The 18699-nt window shown below is 35.2% G+C and overlaps 1 protein-coding gene across 2 annotated transcripts in view; it reads left to right on the plus strand.

Moving 5' to 3' along the window:
• Smchd1 (structural maintenance of chromosomes flexible hinge domain containing 1) overlaps positions 1-14119 on the plus strand; it is a 154982-nt gene extending 140863 nt beyond the window's left edge. The window contains exons 45-48 of one of the 2 annotated variants that reach the window (XM_026394534.2): positions 883-1054; positions 5428-5586; positions 5878-5992; positions 13123-14119. In XM_026394534.2, coding sequence (XP_026250319.1) covers positions 883-1054; positions 5428-5586; positions 5878-5992; positions 13123-13147 — 471 coding nt within the window. In that variant the 3' untranslated portion in view covers positions 13148-14119. Of the gene's footprint in view, positions 1-882; positions 1055-5427; positions 5587-5877; positions 5993-13122 lie in introns of those variants that run through there. The other variant, XM_026394535.1, reaches the window with a different exon arrangement.
• Positions 14120-18699: the final 4580 nt, after the last annotated feature.

Consider the following 18699-nt stretch of genomic DNA (forward strand, 5'->3'; position numbering starts at 1 on the left):
GCACATTGATCAACATAAAATTGATTAAAATATATGAATTAACAGGCCAAATACAAATTAAAATGAGATATGTTTTTCAACTATAAAATTGAAACTCAGGACAGCATTATCAGTGACAATATTAGAAAAGAGATACTCTTAGATAATCTCAGATAATTTTGGTAGAACTGTAATGTTTTTGGCTTTTATCAATTCATTATAGTTAAACATAATAGTTGTTCCTTTTGACATAATTATGCATGCATGAAATTTAATTTACTCCATTTCAGTCCTCAGTGCCCCCACTTTCCTTCTTCCTCCCTCTCCCTTCTCCCTTTCCTCTGCTCTGCCTGTCCTTCGTCCACTCATTTCTTTTTCTTTTTTCCGGGGGGGGGGGGGGAGGAGGGGGTACCAGGGATGGAACTCAGGGCGCTCAGCCACTGAACTACACTCCCAGCCCTATTTTGTATTTTATTTAGAGACAAGGTCTCACTGAGTTCTTAGCACCTCACCATTGCTGAGACTGCCTTGGCCTCCCAAGCCACTGGGATTACAGGCGTGCGCCACTGCATCCGGCTCACACATTTATTTTTGATTGGTGCTTTATAGATACACGTAAAAGTAGAATTTACTATGGTATATTTATACATGCAAGTAGCATAATTTGATCAAATTCATTCCACATTTTTTCCCCTTCTCTATTTCTCCTCCAGTCTCCTTCTATTCCCTTGATCTTCCCTCTATCTTTATGGTATATGACCTTCCTGCTTCCCACTTTTTCCCCTTACTTTGTTCTAGCTTCTACATTTGAGAGAGAACATTCAACCCTTGATTTTTCTGAGTCTGATTATTTCACTTATCTGTTAGAGTAAGTTACCCACTATTTCCACTTACTTACAATAGGTTGTTAAAATTACACACTGTCCCACATTGCTGACCAGAGATGGAGATCGAATTCGAAGTAATGGAAAGTTTGGGGGCCTTCAGAATAAAGCTCCTCCAATGGATAAACTTCGAGGAATGGTATTTGGAGCTCCAGTCCCAAAACAGTGTCTGATCTTAGGGGAACAAATAGGTAGGTTGAAATAAATAACAGTTTCTGATTTGATTTTAACCTTTTATTTAAGGGTTAATGTAGTGAGAATCTAACATGAAAAATTAACTGGTAACATATAAATAATGCAAAGTGTATTTGTCATATACTTTTAGCTTTCTAGGTTAGGTGTAATGGTACATGCCTCTAATCCCCTCAACCCAGGAAACTGAAGCAGAAGGATTCCAAGTTTAAGGCCAGCCTCAGCGTCTTAGCAAGACCCTAAGCAATTTTGGGAGATCCTATCTCAAAATAAAAAAATAAGGGATTAAACTCAGAGGCACTCAATCACCGAGCCACATCCCCAGCCCTATTTTTTGTATTTTATTTAAAAACAGGGTCTCACTAAGTTGCTGAGGCTGACTTTGCCACATCCCCAGCCCTATTTTTTTGTATTCTGTTTAAAAACAGGGTCTCACTAAGTTGTTTAGGCTGACTTTGAACTCACAATTCTCCTGCTTCAGCCTCCTTGAGCTGCTAGGATTACAGGCGTGCACTACTACACCCGGCCAGTTTTGCTGATTTTTGTACTCTATATAAATGGAATCAGGCAATGCATATGTTTTTGTCTTTGTTCATTCTTGGTATGTAGTTGCAGTTCATTTTCATTGCAGAATGGTATTTTATAGTATAAATATATCACAATTTATTTCCTTATTCTACTGTTGAGGAATTTGTATAGTTTCCAGTTTGGGGTTATTATTTTAGCCTTTTAAAAGTGGTAGTTGTAAAGATAGTAACACAGAGTATAGGATTGGTTGGGTCCTTCATCTTGTGATTTCGAAGAATTGAATCTACAAATAGAAAGGGTGAGAGCAAAGTAACAGGAGTTATTAAAGTAAAAAGGAAGGAAGCAGAGCTCCCAAAGGAGAGGGATCCCAAGAGAGGGTTGCCAATGAGTGGCTATTGTCTAGGGGTTTATATGAATCTATAGGGTAAGGAAGTTAGCTCCCAACCCAATCCTGGGTAAGGCATTCATTGTCCATATGAGCTCTTTACATGCCCTTTGGTCCAGTCAGGTTACTGTGCCTTTTTGGAGGGGGTCTGGGCACTAGGCAATAGGTATTTCACTGTTAGTTAGTTTTTCTCCTTAAACAGAAATTGGCCTGACCATCATGGGGCCTAGCTTCCATCTGTGGTCTTTGAGCCCTTTTAGACAGAAACCTAACCTTGAAGGGGCCCAAGTTTTCTGTCTGCCTATTTCTGTTCTTTCTCCTGCCTCATTGTTAGCTATCTCCTAACAGCTCTTAGCTAACACTGCTAATTCTGAGCAGCTCTCAATAGTTCACTGACTTTTAGCCATTCTTAGAGATAATGTTATGAGCTGTTAGAGCCACTAGTTCTGCCTGCTCAATTTGACATATAAATCATGAATATGAAATAAAACCATCTAAAAGAACTTTATTGTGGTTTATACTTCAGCATAATGGAAAGCAGTATATGGGACAGAGGTTTCTGGACTGGACCCTAGAGGACATCAGGACAGTGGCAGCTGCAAAAGGGATGGTGGCTTGATTGGGGCCTCTGGAGCAGCTACCACTGTCATGATGACAGCCGGACCCAGTACCAAGGCAGTGGCAGCCACAGGGGAGATACCAATGGCTTCTGCTGATATTGGCATCACAGGTAGTATAGCCCCCAACTCCAATCTCAGCCATGCCTCCACCACATCCTGCAGGCCCCTCACTGCCTGACTGAATCCCAGAGCAACACAACTGCAGTTGAAAGGGAAGCTGTGGGATAGAGGGTCTCTAGTGGTGTTAGCCCGCAGCCAAGTGTGCTAATGCTAACTTCCACCAGCAACAGGAGGCTTCTTCTCCAAAACCAAAAAGAAAACAGTGTAACTTTAATAAAAAACATATTTAGGGCTGGGGTTGTAGCTCAATGGCAGAGCGCTTGCCTTGCATGTGTGAGGCATTGGGTTTGATCCTCAGAACCACAAAAAAATAAATAAAATATTGTGTCCATCTACAACTAAAATATATTTTTAAAAATACATTTATTTTGCCACATTTATAGAAGTTGCAAGAGTTAACCTATGCATCTCAATGTCAATATATAACAGGCAATATCTGTATGTCTTTGAGGAAAAAACTATTCTAATTATTAAAGATTTCTGTGCCTTTCTGACTTTCCATATATGTAAAATTAATAACACAAGGATTTCAAGTTTTTAACATTTATTCTTCTTGATATATCTTAAAAGATACATTTTCAGACTGTTGATTAAACAACAAAAATTCAAATCAGATGAGACAGTTTACAGAGATACTTTTGTGTATAAAGTTCTTTTAGTTGTAAGCAAGAGCAGCTATCCCTGACTACTTTAAGCTAAATAAGAATGTATTAGAAGGAGACTGGAATAAATCACAGATACAGAAAATTGGAAACAGCCAAGACAAAACCAAAAATGACTTTAAGAGAGTTAGCAGCCTTGAGTTCCCTCACCTTCATCTTGGAGTGCCATTTTTTTAACAGCTCAGGTTCCACCACTCCAAGGACAAAAATTCCCTCCTGAGTCAACTAGCCTTACTAAAGATCAAAGTGAACAAACAGCTTTGGGAACCTCCCAAATCTTATAACTAAACAGTATTTTGATAACCTGAATCTCTGTATTGCCTTTTCTATAAGGGCAGTATTGCTGATATCCTTGTTTGAACATAATTTTGCAATTCACTCACATGCAAAATATTATTGTATATGCTTAGAAAATAGTACTTTTAAACTAGGCACATACCTATAATCTAGGTGACTTAGGAGGTTGAGGCAGGATAGCAAGTTCAAATCTAGCCTCAGCAATTTAGTAAGACCCTATTTCAAAATTAAATAATAAAAAGGAGTAGAGATGTGACTCAGTGGTTAAGTGCCCCTGGGTTCAATCCCTGGTACCAGAAAGAAAAGAAGGGAGGTAAAGAAGGTCCTTTTTTGGGGGTAGGGGGGAGCAATCCTGAGGATTGAAACCAGGGCCTCACATATGCTAAGCAAGCACTCTACCTCATCTATATCCCCAACCCAGAAAATATTAATGTGAAATTAGAAGTGCCATCAGAGCAGAAAACCAGGCTTTTTTCTAGACTTTCTTCCTAGGTTTCCAGTTTAGTTACAGAGAATAAAGAACAAAAGGACTTTGTTGTCATTCAGTTCCACATACAGAATTTTAATGTACAGAGTATCTGTAGTCCACTGATCTTCAGATTAGGGGTGACCAACCTATGAAGTCTAAGCAAGTATTCCCAAATCTGAAAAACTCTAAAATCTGAAATGTTTATGGTTCTATGCATCTCTGATATGCACACAGATACATATGCAAGTGTATTTGTTCACTCATTCTAAGTGTAGATTCCCAGCATGTTGGATACTTGCTTAAACCATTCTTGACACTTTAAATGTACTACATCTTTTTATACTTGATATACTCTGTTCTTGTAATAATTATCTTGGAAAGTTTTGTATGTAAACTACTATATATATTTGTGAAATATTTAGGTGTTTCTTCATTCCCACAAATATTGATTGTTTTTTGTGACATTTAGAGTTTAAAAGGGCCAGATAGTAAATATTTTATGCTTTGTGAGTCACAGTATTAAGAACATTGTGAATGTATTTCTATTTTGGCCTGTGGAGAATAGTTTACTTACAAAATAGTTTACTAACAAACTAGGCACTGTATTTAATGTTTATTGTCTAGTAAATCGTGTAAACAGACTATACTATGAAATCAAATGTAATGCATTTTTAGACAAATTAAGAAAAGTTAAGTTTTATTAAAATTAAATATTTACCCTACTATTTTTTTTCAAGAATCGCTGTTTTTGATTCTTTCCTTTTTCCCTCCCTCCCTTCCAGTGTACAATGTTTCATAAGTTGCAGCACTGCCATATTCACTCCATGACTTGTCATAGCATTCTCAGTGTCACGCTTATAATTACAAATGTTTTTATTAAAAACTTTCTAGTCAGTTTTCATTTGAGAAGCAGTGGTTTTCTAACAGTACAATGTTTAGTTCCTTTTATAGTGTCTCCCTTTCACCCACTCCCTTCATCTCTGTGGGATTGAATCAGAGAGGACGTAAGCCTTGAGAGAGTGATCCAGTTAACCAAGCACTTCTATATGGAGAACTTTTCCTGACACAGACTAAGTCAAGCAATCAGAGAATATTCAAATTTAGTGGTCGTTTGTTGTGGTCTTAACTATGCTTGCTTATTTCATTGCTTTACATCGAATGTGTTATGACTTTAAAAGTAGTTCCCATGTCTTACTATAACATAATGCCTAATGTTGCTAATTTTTTCCCTAAATGTGGATTTGGTGTGATATTAGTAATTTAACCAAAAGTCTGGTTGGTTTCTTTGCAGATCTTCTTCAACAGTATCGTTCTGCTGTGTGCAAGCTAGGCAGTGTGAATGAGGACCTTAATGGTCAGTTAGAATACCTTCATACACCTGATATGAAGAAGAAAAAGCAAGAACTAGATGAACAAGAAAAGAGTCTGAAACTAATAGAGCAGAAACTTGGTATATATTTATTTACTGTTAACTTCTACTTTTTCTGTGTAGAGATAAGTATTTATGTTGATAGAGAGTCCAGCTATAAAAAGAAAGATGCAAATGATCCAGAATTTAAATTGACAGGAAACTCTTAAATCTCCAAGTCATCTCAGAATGGTTTAAACTGTTCTCTTAGCAGGACTAGTAAGAGACATTCTCAGTATTTTATCTTATTATCTTTCTTATAAGTTAAGATATGTTTATATTTTTTTCTTTCATATAATATTTCAGTTTGTTCTGCATTTTGTATCTTTATAGGTATGACTCCCACACGTAAGTGTAATGATTCATTGCGTCATTCAACAAAAGTTGAGATGACAGATTGTCCAATTCCTCCTAAAAGAATGAGAAGAGAAACTACAAGACAAAATAGGTGAGCACGTTATAACCTGAAAATTATCATTGGTTAGTTTATCAAAGCTCCTGGATCATGATAACACTATAAGTTTATTTCTTATTTATTCCTTGAGCTACAATTAGAATTAAAAACAAAACTCTAAGCAATGATAATGAATATAAGAAAATTATTTTGTTTTCCTAGGATATTCAGTTTTCTTAATGATTTTTACTATTTGGAAATGTTAGTTGTTTATGTTTAACTAAAATTCATTAAGAGTGAAATTGCTTTTTTTGTTGTTTGGGTTAAGTTTCAAATGCCCTGCATTCTGCTTCATAGGATCATCATACCTAAATATAGGACATGCAAAATTATTTATTTTCCCCCCACATTTCATATAGGCTTCTGTTCTGTTTTTTAAATTTGTACATTATTTAAAAATTGCTTATAATGTTTGATTTGAAGAATCAGATACTATTTAGATGGCTACCAAAAAACTAACAAGCTATTTGCAGCCTAACCCTTTCCTTTTTAGATTTAGATATCAGTAAGGGCAACCCACAGAAGGGCATCATGGTATATAGGGGATTTTTCAAAGGTATAAGTATAGACTGTATTTGAGTAACTTTCTCATAACCATAAAGGAGTTCCCTTGATATTGGCATCTTTATGATTGGTATTCCATGTCCTGTTCACCTGCATATTCAGTAAATATTTGAATGCTAACTTTGTGTTGTATATTCCTGGATGAATAAAAGTCACATGGTTCTTGCTTCTTCATCATGTTCTCTAATTCTGTGTAAAAGAGGAAATAATAATATGACACAAAGTAGTGGGAAAAACAGTATCAGTTGTCAGGAAAAATTAATTGAAGCAGAGAACTGAAGAAGGATGGGAGGGAGTCAGCCATATAGAAATTGCTGTAAGTTGGAGAAAAAGTAGGCTTGGAAGATGTGAGCCAGTAGATAGCAAGCATGGTAGGTGAGAGGGAGAGATAGGGACAAATGAGATTGAACATATCAGCAGAGGCCAGATTATGAAACACACTTCCCCATCATGTTGCAAAAAATTATGGTGTTTAAAAAGGTAAAGTCATTGATCATCAGAAGCATTGCTTGGATACCAACTCTTTACTACAAAAATTGATGTATTCATAAAGAAAAGATATATGTTCTGTCTTTCTTACATGAACTTTTAGGTTAACAAAAAGCTGGAGAACATTCTTTTTTAAAAAGTTCTTTATAGAAAAAGTTCTTATGTAAGAACAAAGTATAGGAAGTATGGCAAAATGAAAACATCCAAACAAAGATGTTGTGTCTGCCAAATACTAAAAAATAAATATTAAAAAAATTATCCCTCTCTCTAAAAAAAAAAAAAAAGAAAAGAAAACATCATGACTTTGCTGCTGCTAATAAGGAATCTAGGCAATGATAATCAGCAGAGTACTCAACAATTAAGTGAAAATTTGATAGGAAACTGAATATGGAAAGATCAAATTGGCACACCTGATCTCAATTATCAATCTTAGTAACTCTAAAAGTCATAGGACATTTGCTATTGTATATGCCACAGAGGAAGTAATGACACTTCTTCTTAGACTTTCTCAACTGGAGTTCCATGGAAGAATTTAACACAGCAGAAAATTATTTGAGTGATTCTTCTCAGTGTTCTGCTACCATTCTGGGTACATAAGAAGAAGATTACTTTATTATATACAATAAATGACTTAAGGCATTAGACCCTGATTCACATATTTGAGAAGGGCTCACCATTTACTATTAACTACCATTCTACCAGAACATATGTAGAATTTTGGAGCCAAATTAAAAGATATCACAAGGAAGCAGTCAGCCAAATGCAGAACATTATAGAACAAATGTCTGCTTTTGTTTTGCTAATAAATGATATAAAGAAGGAAGGAACAAGAATCAATAAAAATGATTTAAAAGACTTAACAATTGCATGCAATGTACAGACCTTGGTTTGTATTTGGATTTGAATAAACCAGCTTTAAAATAACAGGGTTGAACCAGACAGCAGCTACTCAGGAGGTTGAGACAGAAGGATCTCAATTTTGAGGCCAGGCTCCACAATTTAGTGAGACTCTGTCTCAAAAGAAAAAGAACTGGGGATGTAGTTCAGTGGTAGAGCATTTGCCTAGCATGTGTGTAGGTCCTGAGTTCAGTCCCCAGAATCACAAAATTATATAAATAAAACAACAATGTTAAAATAATTGGAGAAACTTGAATATTACCTAGCTATTAGATATATTCATGTTACATTTTAATATAAGTATTTAATATACTTTAATATGTTAAATTGTACATTTTGTGGATAATAGTATAATATTTACATTAAAATAAATGTATAGTTAGAAATGCATACTAAGGTATTTGTGTTGTCTGGGTATATTTTTAAATCTATATTTTAGAAAACAGGCAAAGGATATTTAAAATTTTGGCAAAATATTATAATTACTAAAGCTCAAAAACAGGATATTATTATATCACTATATTATTCCCTCTGCCTTTATGTAGATTTCTCTGTTTGTGTATATACATCCTTGCTGGTGATCAGATCCATAGCTTCATACAATGCTAGGCAAGCACTCTGCAACTGAACTACATCCCCAGCCCAAAGATGTTTTTGTTCATTTGTTTTGTTTGGGTTTTGTTTTGTTTTGTTGTTTTTTGGCACTTCTATGAAGTGGACCCAGGACCTAGCATGGTAACCACTCTACCATTGATCTACACCCCCCCATTGACATAATTTTTTAAGGAGTTCCCCGCCGCCCCCCCCCCCCAGGTAGTGGGGAACATTTTTCCGGGTTTTTAAGAGAACAGAACCTTCTTCCCAGTGAAGAAATTCCATAGGACCATTTCTAGGCTAAGGATATAGAGTAAATAGATATTTCTGAATATGTGCCAATCTCAGTACTGAGTTTGCCTAGACCTCTCAGTTACTACAGATATTGATTTGAAACTTGTTAAGATTTTATAGCAATTTGGAGGTTGACTGGGTTAAAGTTTATTTTTTTTAATTTATCATCGTTAATAGTTATCATTTTCATTAGTCATACATGTATAGAAGCTGAATAGGGGTATAGATTTATAGTATTATATAATGTGAGTACATAGTATTGGGAATTTAGTTCAGTGGCAGAGTACTTGCCTAGCACATGAAACATCCTAGGTTTAGTCCTCAGCCCTGGGTGGGGGGAGTAGGGAGGAGACGCCAAAGTAAGGTGAGCCACACAGGGTAATCTAAAATTCTCTAGGAGTCATATTGAAAAGTAAAAAAGAAACAGAGAGATTAACTTTAATAATAGCTTTTGTTGAATCCAGTATCCAAAATATTATTTCAACATTTAAACAATATAAGAAATTATTAAAGAGCTATTTTACCTGTTTGTTTTTAATACAAAGTCTTCAAAATTCAGAAGATAGCAAATCTCAATTAGGACTAACTATATTGCAGGTGCTCTGGAACCACACATGGCTAGTGGCTCCTGTTTTGGACAAAAGGTATAGATAGAGCTTATGATAATAAAATAACTCGTCCTATGTATCCTCGCACCTATTCCATTTTCCAGAGGCAACCTTTGTTTTAACTATTAATTTTTAGTCATTCTCTTTTTAATTAGTTTTAATTAGTTATATATGCAGGTAGATACATTCTGATACAACATATATAAATGGAGTATAACTTCTCCTACTTCTTTATTAAATTTTAGAGGGTATAGCTCACCTGTCCCTTTGGGGATGGAGGTCTGTCTTGCCTTGCTCACCTATTGATTTTTGAACTGAGTTCTAAATTATTTGAGCATTTAGTGTTATCATGATTATTATATTTTATCTTGCAGCCACACCCAAGTCCTCCATGTTTTTTTCAAGAGTAGAAACCTTCAAATAACTTATTACATTATGATATCTATGTAAATATTTTGTAGTACTAGGCAAAGTTGTGTATAAGTATTACATTCTGTATATTTTTGTTTTGTTTTTTCTGGTACCAGGGATTAAACAAGGGCACCTTATTTCTGGCTACCTCACAAAGTTCTATATTTGGTTCTAATGTTATAACTCTTACTTAGACCACTATTCAGTGTTATAAACATCAGGCTCACATAAAACTTCTGTACTCCTATCATTCTTAAAATCATATTAAATTGTATTCCTGTTATTGGACTATTTCTTGTATGTTAATTTTTCTGAAGTTTCTAATTGCCCCCCCATCCCACTTTTTTTTTTTTTTTACTTGCCATGTATCTTGATCAGATCCTCTTCCTCCTGCATTAGTGATAGTTGCTGTATAAACTTCCTGCAGCTCTGCTTTCCTCAGGCTTCCTTAGCTGCTCTCTTAAGTTGAATCACTGTTTCTTGGATACCATGTTTTTCTCTCTTGTAACTTTTGTAGAAAAAGTGTACCAAAAGAAAGTGGGCTGGAATAAAAGAATAAAATCATGGCATTTGCAGATAAATGAATGACACTGGAGGAAGATAATGCTAAGTGAAGTTAGCCAACCCAAAAAACCAAATGCTGAATGTTTTCTCTGATATAAGGAGTCTGACTCATAGTGGAGCAGGGACAGGGAGCATGGGAGGAGTAGATGAAATCTAGATAGGGCAGAGGGTTGGGAAGGGAAGGGAGGGGGCAGAGGGTTAGAAATGGTGGTGGAATGTGATGAACATTATTATCCAAAGTACATGTATGAAGACACAAATTGGTGTGAATATACTTTATATACAACCAGAGATATATAAAAAAAAATGTGCTCTATGTGTGTAATAAGAATTGTAATATATTTCATTGTCAAATATTAAAAACATTAATTAAAAAAAAGAAATTGGGCTGGGGTTGTGGCTCAGTGGTAGAATGCTTGCCTCCCATTTGTGAGGTACTGGGTTCAATCCCTCTGCACCACATAAAAATAAATATTGTGTCCATCTACAACTAAGAAAAAAAATTTTTTTAAATAAGAAAGAAATTGGAGCCATATTTTGTCTGAAAATGTCATTTTGCTGATATTCAGTTAAAGGTTTCTGGAATAAGAGAACAGAAATAAGGGGTAGACTATACTAGACACAGAAGGATTGGGAAGTAGACTAGAAATAATGAGAGACAGTCTGCATGATGGAGACTTTGGACTCCCAAGTCAGGAAGTATAACAAAGTGAAAAGACCAGCCCTAAAAAGGAGCAACGTGAGATAAAAGGATGGGAACAGAATGGGAAAAGGAAAGGAAACCACAGCTAAAATATGCCATATTTTCAGCCCAAACTTAATGTTATCTTGTCTCCAGATAAAAAGCTGATACCACATATTTAGATAACAGTGGTAATTGGTCAATTCAATGTTGGTATATTGGCTTCTGGTACAGTTGCTGGCACCCTACAGCCCTGTCTAATGTCAGCCTCTAGGAGCCAGTGACCTGTACTTGGCTGTCCACCCACAATGAAAGCAAAACCTTTGACTTCAATGACCCTGTTCTATTCTGTCTCAGTTATAATTCTCACTCACTTGATGGGAAAATAGTTCTGTTTCTCTTAACAGCAGAAGAAATCTAAGTCAACAGTATAATCCTCTTTCTTAAATGTAATTGTACAACCAAAAATCATACATATGAGGGGAGTCAGAAACATGAGAGAGAAAATAAATAGCAAAACAAACCCTGGAATATAATTCAGTAGAGAGACTAGTCTTCTAAAAAATTACAGTTACCAAGATCAGTCCCTGTATTACTTCCATTTATGCTGCAGCATAAATTCTAATAAAGCCTCTTGTGGAGGTAATTTTCTCATTCCCAGTCTCTATTTCTGTAAGTTTTGAACTGACAATTCTTACACTTTCTAAGTGTCAGAGTGTCTAAAACTAAACTGTCTTTTAACGGTATTGAAATACCAAAATCAGGAACAAATTTTTTTTTAATATTTTTTTATTTTTTAGTTCTCGGTGGACACAACATCTTTGTTTGTATGTGGTGCTGAGGATCGAACCTGGGCCGCACGCATGCCAGGCGAGCACCCTACCGCTTGAGCCACATCCCCAGCCCCCAGGAACAAATTTTAATAGTAGAAACAGAAAAAAGTATTTGTTTCTGTATATATTTATATTATGTATGTGTATATATTATCTCTTAATAGAGGAAATATACCATGTTTTATCAACTCTAAGATGTCATTAATTATAAGAAATACCATCATTTCATGAACTATTAAGAAAAACTTCAAATTAACTCATAAATTGCATCTGGATTTCAGGAATATTCAATTTTTTAAAAAAAGCAAGTATTAACCATGTTTAGCACATGATATTCAGTAGACCATCTTGTTTTCTTAAATAGACACAGTTTTATAATGCATTTTCTACTGAAAAGATTTTAAGTTAGCACTATCAAAAATGTTTTATAATCTCAGCTACTTAGTATGAACTTTAGTAACTTAGCAAGACTTTGTCTCAAAAAATAAAAAATGCTGGAGATATAGTTCAGTGGTGGGGTACCCCCTTAGGTTTTAATCCCCAATATTAAAAAAAAAAAGTGTGAGGGCTGGGGTTGTGGCTCAGCGGTAGAGCGCTTGCCTAGCACATGCGAGGCCCTGGGTTCGATCCTCAGCACCACATAAAAATAAATAAAGATATTGTGTCCAACTGAAAAATACACTGAAAAAAAAAAGTGTATCTTCTGTTCGTGGGTAGCATTTTCAGGGGATATCATTAGAAAAGAAAACATTTAGATGTATATGAATAAAAATACATCAGTATTGATGTTTACCAAGATATTGGTGTGTTCATCTCTGCATTAATGAGATTATAGGTATTTTAAAATGTTTTTTTTTTGCTTGTCTTTATTTTGTGACTTCTATAATAAGCATTAGAATTCCTGTTAATTCTTAAAATCATAATTTTGTTTAGGGAAAGCACAAGAGAGGTTAATATCTGCAGAATTTGGATCCAAGATGCTACCATTTCAGAGAACTGTTTCAAGTTACTTACATGCATTATAGACATACATGTATTTGTGTCCATCTACAATAACTACTTAGCCTTTCAGACTCTTTGGGGTTGGGGCATACATGTGAAGTAAACAATTATTGATGAGTGAGTTTAGGAAAGAAAATTTTTGGTACATAAAACTTACTATGTTTTTTCTTTTCCTACTTCCACCAGGATTCCAACTAAATCAGATGTATAAAAGGTGATAGAGAAGGGGCCACTGGTCTTAATAAGAATACTCTGCCTCTGCATCTCTCTCAGAAGAACAAAAGGTGACTTAACAAACTGAATATTCCTGGGGACAGTACAAGTATCTAGGCATGAATTTTCATGTGTATCCAGATGACTAAAAGCAACCATTCAATTTTATGAATCTCAGTGGACAGTATGGATTTACTGGAATTATTCCAGTCACCATGCCCTTTGGTTGTCATTATCTTGCAAATATGTCGGAAGAACGTATGCTCATATGTCAATGACTGGAAAACTGGCACGTGGCATCTGTTAATCCTGAAGAAAAGTATATGTACTATTTTTCAGTATAATTATCATGAATATGTTAGAACTATTTCTTGAAAACAGCCTTTTTATTACTTTTGTGTGAATTTATTTAACAGAAATGTTTTGGCCTTTATGTAAGGAAGGTTCTGGAGACTAGATATTTAATTGTAAATATGTGAGGAAACTTGATGAAGAATTCAGGATTAAAAAAAAAGCACAGGTATCTTGGAATTCAAATGTTAAGATACACAGAATAACATTATATTGATGAGTGAATATGTGACAGGTTGCTTTTCAGATTTCAAAGGCTTATTCTGTATATAAATAAAATGTGCAGCAGCATCTTTTTTATAAGTATTGTTTGGCTTTATTAATACTAGATTATATAGTCTCAGCCTTAATTCTACACTTACATTATTTTGTAACTTTTTATTACTATTTTTAAGATGTTAAAGAAAACATACTCTCTGACATTAATGCAATAAGAGTTTGGTAGAAGGTTATTGCAAAAACATTTAAATTGTGTATTAGTTCAAGTTAATGTGTGTCAGTATATATGTCTTTGTGTAAATCCAAACGATTGGTCTGAGAGGTTATTTTGTAAGGAAAAGTTTTGGTACAGTTTTTGTCCAGGAAATACGTGTGTTTTTTAATCCTTTCTGAATATGCAATGAGGTTAATAAACAGAAATGTTTCTTCCCTACTAAACAGTTAAGTGTTTTTATTTTTTATTTTTTTAATTTAAAGCTCTAAAAAAGTTATCTTAGACCTGACACTGTGGCGCATGCCTGTAATCCCAGTGACTCAGAAGGATCCCAAGTTCAAGGCCAGCCTCAGCAACCTATCAAGGCCCTAAGCAACTTAGCAAGACCTTGTCTCAAAATTTTAAAGGAGCGGGGCTGGGAATGTGGCTTAGTGGTTAAGCACCCCAGGGTTCAATCCTGGCACAAAAAATAATTAATTATAGAGACTAATATTTGTTGCATTATAGCATTAAAAATTGTTTTAAGTGAAATTGGTTCTTATTAATTGTAAAATATTACTGTCAAAAAGATAAAATTCTGTCTTCTAAATTTTTTATACTTTATATTGCCTGGTTACTTACACTCATAAAATTATTGCATTGTATTAGTATAGAATTGTCAAATAATCCTATTTAATTTAAAAGTAAATGTTTCGGGGCTGGGGCTCAGTAGCAGAATGCCTGCCTAACATGTGTGAGACACTGGGTTCAATCCTTAGCACCACATAAAAATAAATAAAATAAAAACATGGTATCCATCTATAACTACAAAAAAATTAAAAATTTTTTAAAAAGCAAATGTCTCTCTGGGCCTGTAATCCCAGTGGCTCAGAAAGCTGAGACAGGAGGATTTCTAGTTCAAAGCAAGCCTCAGCAACTTAGCAAGGCCTTAAGAAACTCATTGAGACCCTGTCTGTAAATAAAATATTTTAAAAGGGCTGGGGATGTGTCTCAGTGGTTAAGCGCACCTGGGTTCAATCCTCAGTACTGCTACCTCCCCAGTACTGCCACCTCCCCACTCCGCAACCCCTGATATTGAAACCTTTGGTATTCCTAAGAGCAAATGGCAATGAAGAAACATCTAATTGGGCACAGTAGTACACACCTGTAATTCCAGTAGTTCAGGAAGCTGAGGCAGGAAGATCATGAATTTAAAGCCAGCTTCAGCAAATGTGAGGCACTAAGTAATTCGATGAGACCCTATCTGAATAAAATACAAAAAATAGGGCTGGGGATGTGGGGATGTGGCTCAGAATTCAATCCCTGGTACCAAAAATAAAAGAAAGAAACATCTAGTCAAGAAAATTTTTTTAAAATTCTGTAAAAATGAAAAATGGTAAATGTGTATGCAAAAATCTTTAGTAAAATACTGGCAAAACAAATATTGAACATATAAAGAAAACTATGTACCCTATCCAGGTGGAATTTATCCCAAGAGTGTAAGGCTGGGTTAATATCTAAAAATCAATATGCCATATCAATGAATTAAAAATCTGTATCTCCATAGATACAGAAAAAGCGCTTAACAGAATCCAAATGCTTTCATTATAATACTAACTAATAATAAATGGCACTTTCTCATCCACAGATAGTATCAAACTTACTGTTGAAACACTGGATGTCTTTCCCATAAGGTCAGGAATGAGACAATATGTCCACTGTTGTCACTTCTATTCAACATTATAGTACAGGTTCTAGCCAGGGCAATTAGGCAAATTGAAAAGATATCCAGCTTAGAGAGTGAAACCATCTCTACTTTCATATGACATGATCTTGTATATAGAAAACCCTAAAGAATCCACTAAAACTTAGAATTAACAAATGGGTTCAGCAAGGTTGAAGGGTATAAGATAAATATACAAAAATCAATTATATTTCTGTAGTGAAAAATCCAAAATGGAATTAAAATAATCCCACTCATAATAGCATCAAAAGGAATAAAACACTTAGCAGTAAATTTAACAAAAGACATGCAAAACTTTTACTTTAAAAACTATGTAAGGGGCTGGGGTTGTGGCTCAGTGGTAGAGCGCTCGCCTAGCATGAGCAAGGCCCTGGGTTTGAACCTTGACACCACATAAAAATAAATAAACAAAATAAATGTATTGTGTACAACTAAAATAAAAGTATTTTTTAAAAAATAAAAACTATGTAACATTTTTCACAAAAATCAATTTTAATTTGGTATCTATGACAACAGAATGCATTATAATTCATATTACACATATAGAGCACAATTTTTCATATCTCTGGTTGTACACAAAGAGACATCCTTCGTGTCTTAGGATAATGATGACCATGGCATTCCACCATCTTTCCTACCCCTATACCTCTTCCCGTCCTCTTCCTCCCCTTTTCCCCTTTGCCCTACCTAGAGTTCATTTAATCTCCCTCCCTCCTTTCCCCGCCCTCCCCCACCACCACCACCACCCAGCATATTATAAAGCAGCATCCTTAAATCAGAGAAATTTGGCTTTTGAGGATTGGCTAATTTCACTTAGCATTATATTCTCCAGCTCCATCCGTTTACCTGTAAACGCCATGATCTTATTCTCTTTTAATGCTGAATAATATTCCATTGGGTAAATATGCCACATTTTCTTTATCCATTCATCTACTGAAGGGCATCTATGTTGGTTCCACAGTTTAGCTATTGTGAATTGTGCTGCTATAAACATTGATTGGCTATGTCCCTGTAGTATGCTGTTTTTAAGTCCTTTGGGGATAGACCGAGGAGTGGGACAGCTGGGTTAAATGGTGTTTCCATTCCCAGTTTTCCAATGATTCTCCATACTGCTTTCTAATTTTTTTTTAAACTGCACAATCATGAGTTGGAAGACAATATTGTTAAGATGGCAGTACTCCCCAGACTTATGTACAGACTACAGACTCTGTCAGACTCCACCTGAATTCTTTGTACAAATTAACAAACTGACTTTACATTTTGTATGAAATTACAGGAGACCTCGAGAATAACCAAAACAATTCTGAGGTACAAAGTAAGAAGACTCACATCCCTCAGTTTCAAAACTTAGCAGAAAACAACATTAAAGTAAAGATTGTAAAACTGGGACAAAAAGTAGACTAATGGGAAAAGAACAGTCTTTTAACAAATGATACAGACTTATGTTTGATCCTCATATCACACCCATTACAAAAGTTAATAGAAAATAGATCAAAGAGCTAAATGAAAAGAACAAAACCCATAAACTCTTAAAGGAAAATATAGGAGTTAATCCTCATGGCCTTGGTTTTGACAAAGGACTTCTAGATGTGACTCCAAAAGCATGAGCCACAAAAGTGAAAGTAGTCAAACTGGACTTTAGTTTAAAAAAAAAAAAATTTTTGCCTCAAAAAACACTATCAAAAAGGTAAAAAGATGACTGGACTTATATCTATTCTATACAATAGAATAATATTATTTGGCCTTAAAATGGAATGAAATGTTGATACATGCTATAAGCATTGATGAAATTGAATTAAGTATGTAAGAGAAGTCTGCAGCAAAAGATCAGTGTAGTGCACCCATGAAAATTTAGAAGAGAGCAATCTATCAGGAAAGTATGTAAATTAGTTTTTGCTTAGACCAAGAGAGGACAAGAGGATTCAGAGTGTGATAGCTAAAGAAGAAATTTATCGTGGGGCTGGGGTTGTGGCTTGGTGGCATAGCGCTTGCCTAGCATGTGTGGAGGCACTAGGTTTGATTGATTCTCAGCACCACATATAAATAAATAAAATAAAGGTTCATTGACAACTTTAAATAAATAAAAAGAAGAAATTTATCCTTATGGGTTGAATTCTGTCCTCCCCAAAGATGTTATGGTGAAATTCTAACCTCTATTACCTCAAAATGTGACCTTGTTTAGAAATAGGGTCTTTACAGAGGTGATTTAGGTAGAATGATGTCATCACATGGGCTTTTAACTCAGTCTGATTGTTCTAATAAAAAGAGAAGTTTTGGAAACAAAGAAGGTGATATGATGGCACATAGGGCCATGTGTCTTACATTAACACATCTGTCAACTGAGGAATAAGAAGCTACAAGAGGCACAAAAGGATTCTCAAAGCATGACACTGCCAGCACCTTTAGATTTGTAAACTCCAAACTCTGAGGCAGTTTGTTATTTTAAGTCTCACAGCTTTTGACAAGTTATTATGATAACACTCAGGAAACTAATGCAGATAGAAATAAAGTTTCTTCCTGAGGTAGTGAATAGAAATAACTAGATGGTTGTGCATACAGAAAGTCCCCAGTTTATGATGGCTCAGCTTCCAATGTTTGGACTTTACCGTGGTGTGAAAGCAGTATGCATTCTGTAGAAAGTACTTTGAATTTTTAGTTTGAATGTTTTCTCTGGCTAGGAACATGTGGTACAATAGTCTTATGATGCTGGGCGGCAGCAGCAGCAGCAGCAAGCCTCAGCTACCAGTCAACCATACAATCATGATAGCATGGAAATGATCAATATTCTACAGTGTACTGTGTTGCTAAACTATGATGTGTTGACCTAGAGTAAAGTCAGTGTAGTCAAGAACAAAGAAAATTACAAGTGTGGTTTGGTGGCTCCTGACTTTAGTAATCCCAGCTACTCCAGAGGTTTAGGTGGGAGGATTGAGAGTTCAGGACCAAACTGGGCAATTCATCGAGGCCCAATCCAAAAATAAAAGGCTGGAAAAATGTAGATTTTAACATGTCGTCTGAGGTTTTAGAGTGAAATCTGTAATTA

Source organism: Urocitellus parryii, chromosome 13 (genome assembly GCF_045843805.1).
Source record: "Urocitellus parryii isolate mUroPar1 chromosome 13, mUroPar1.hap1, whole genome shotgun sequence".
NCBI lineage: Eukaryota > Metazoa > Chordata > Mammalia > Rodentia > Sciuridae > Urocitellus > Urocitellus parryii.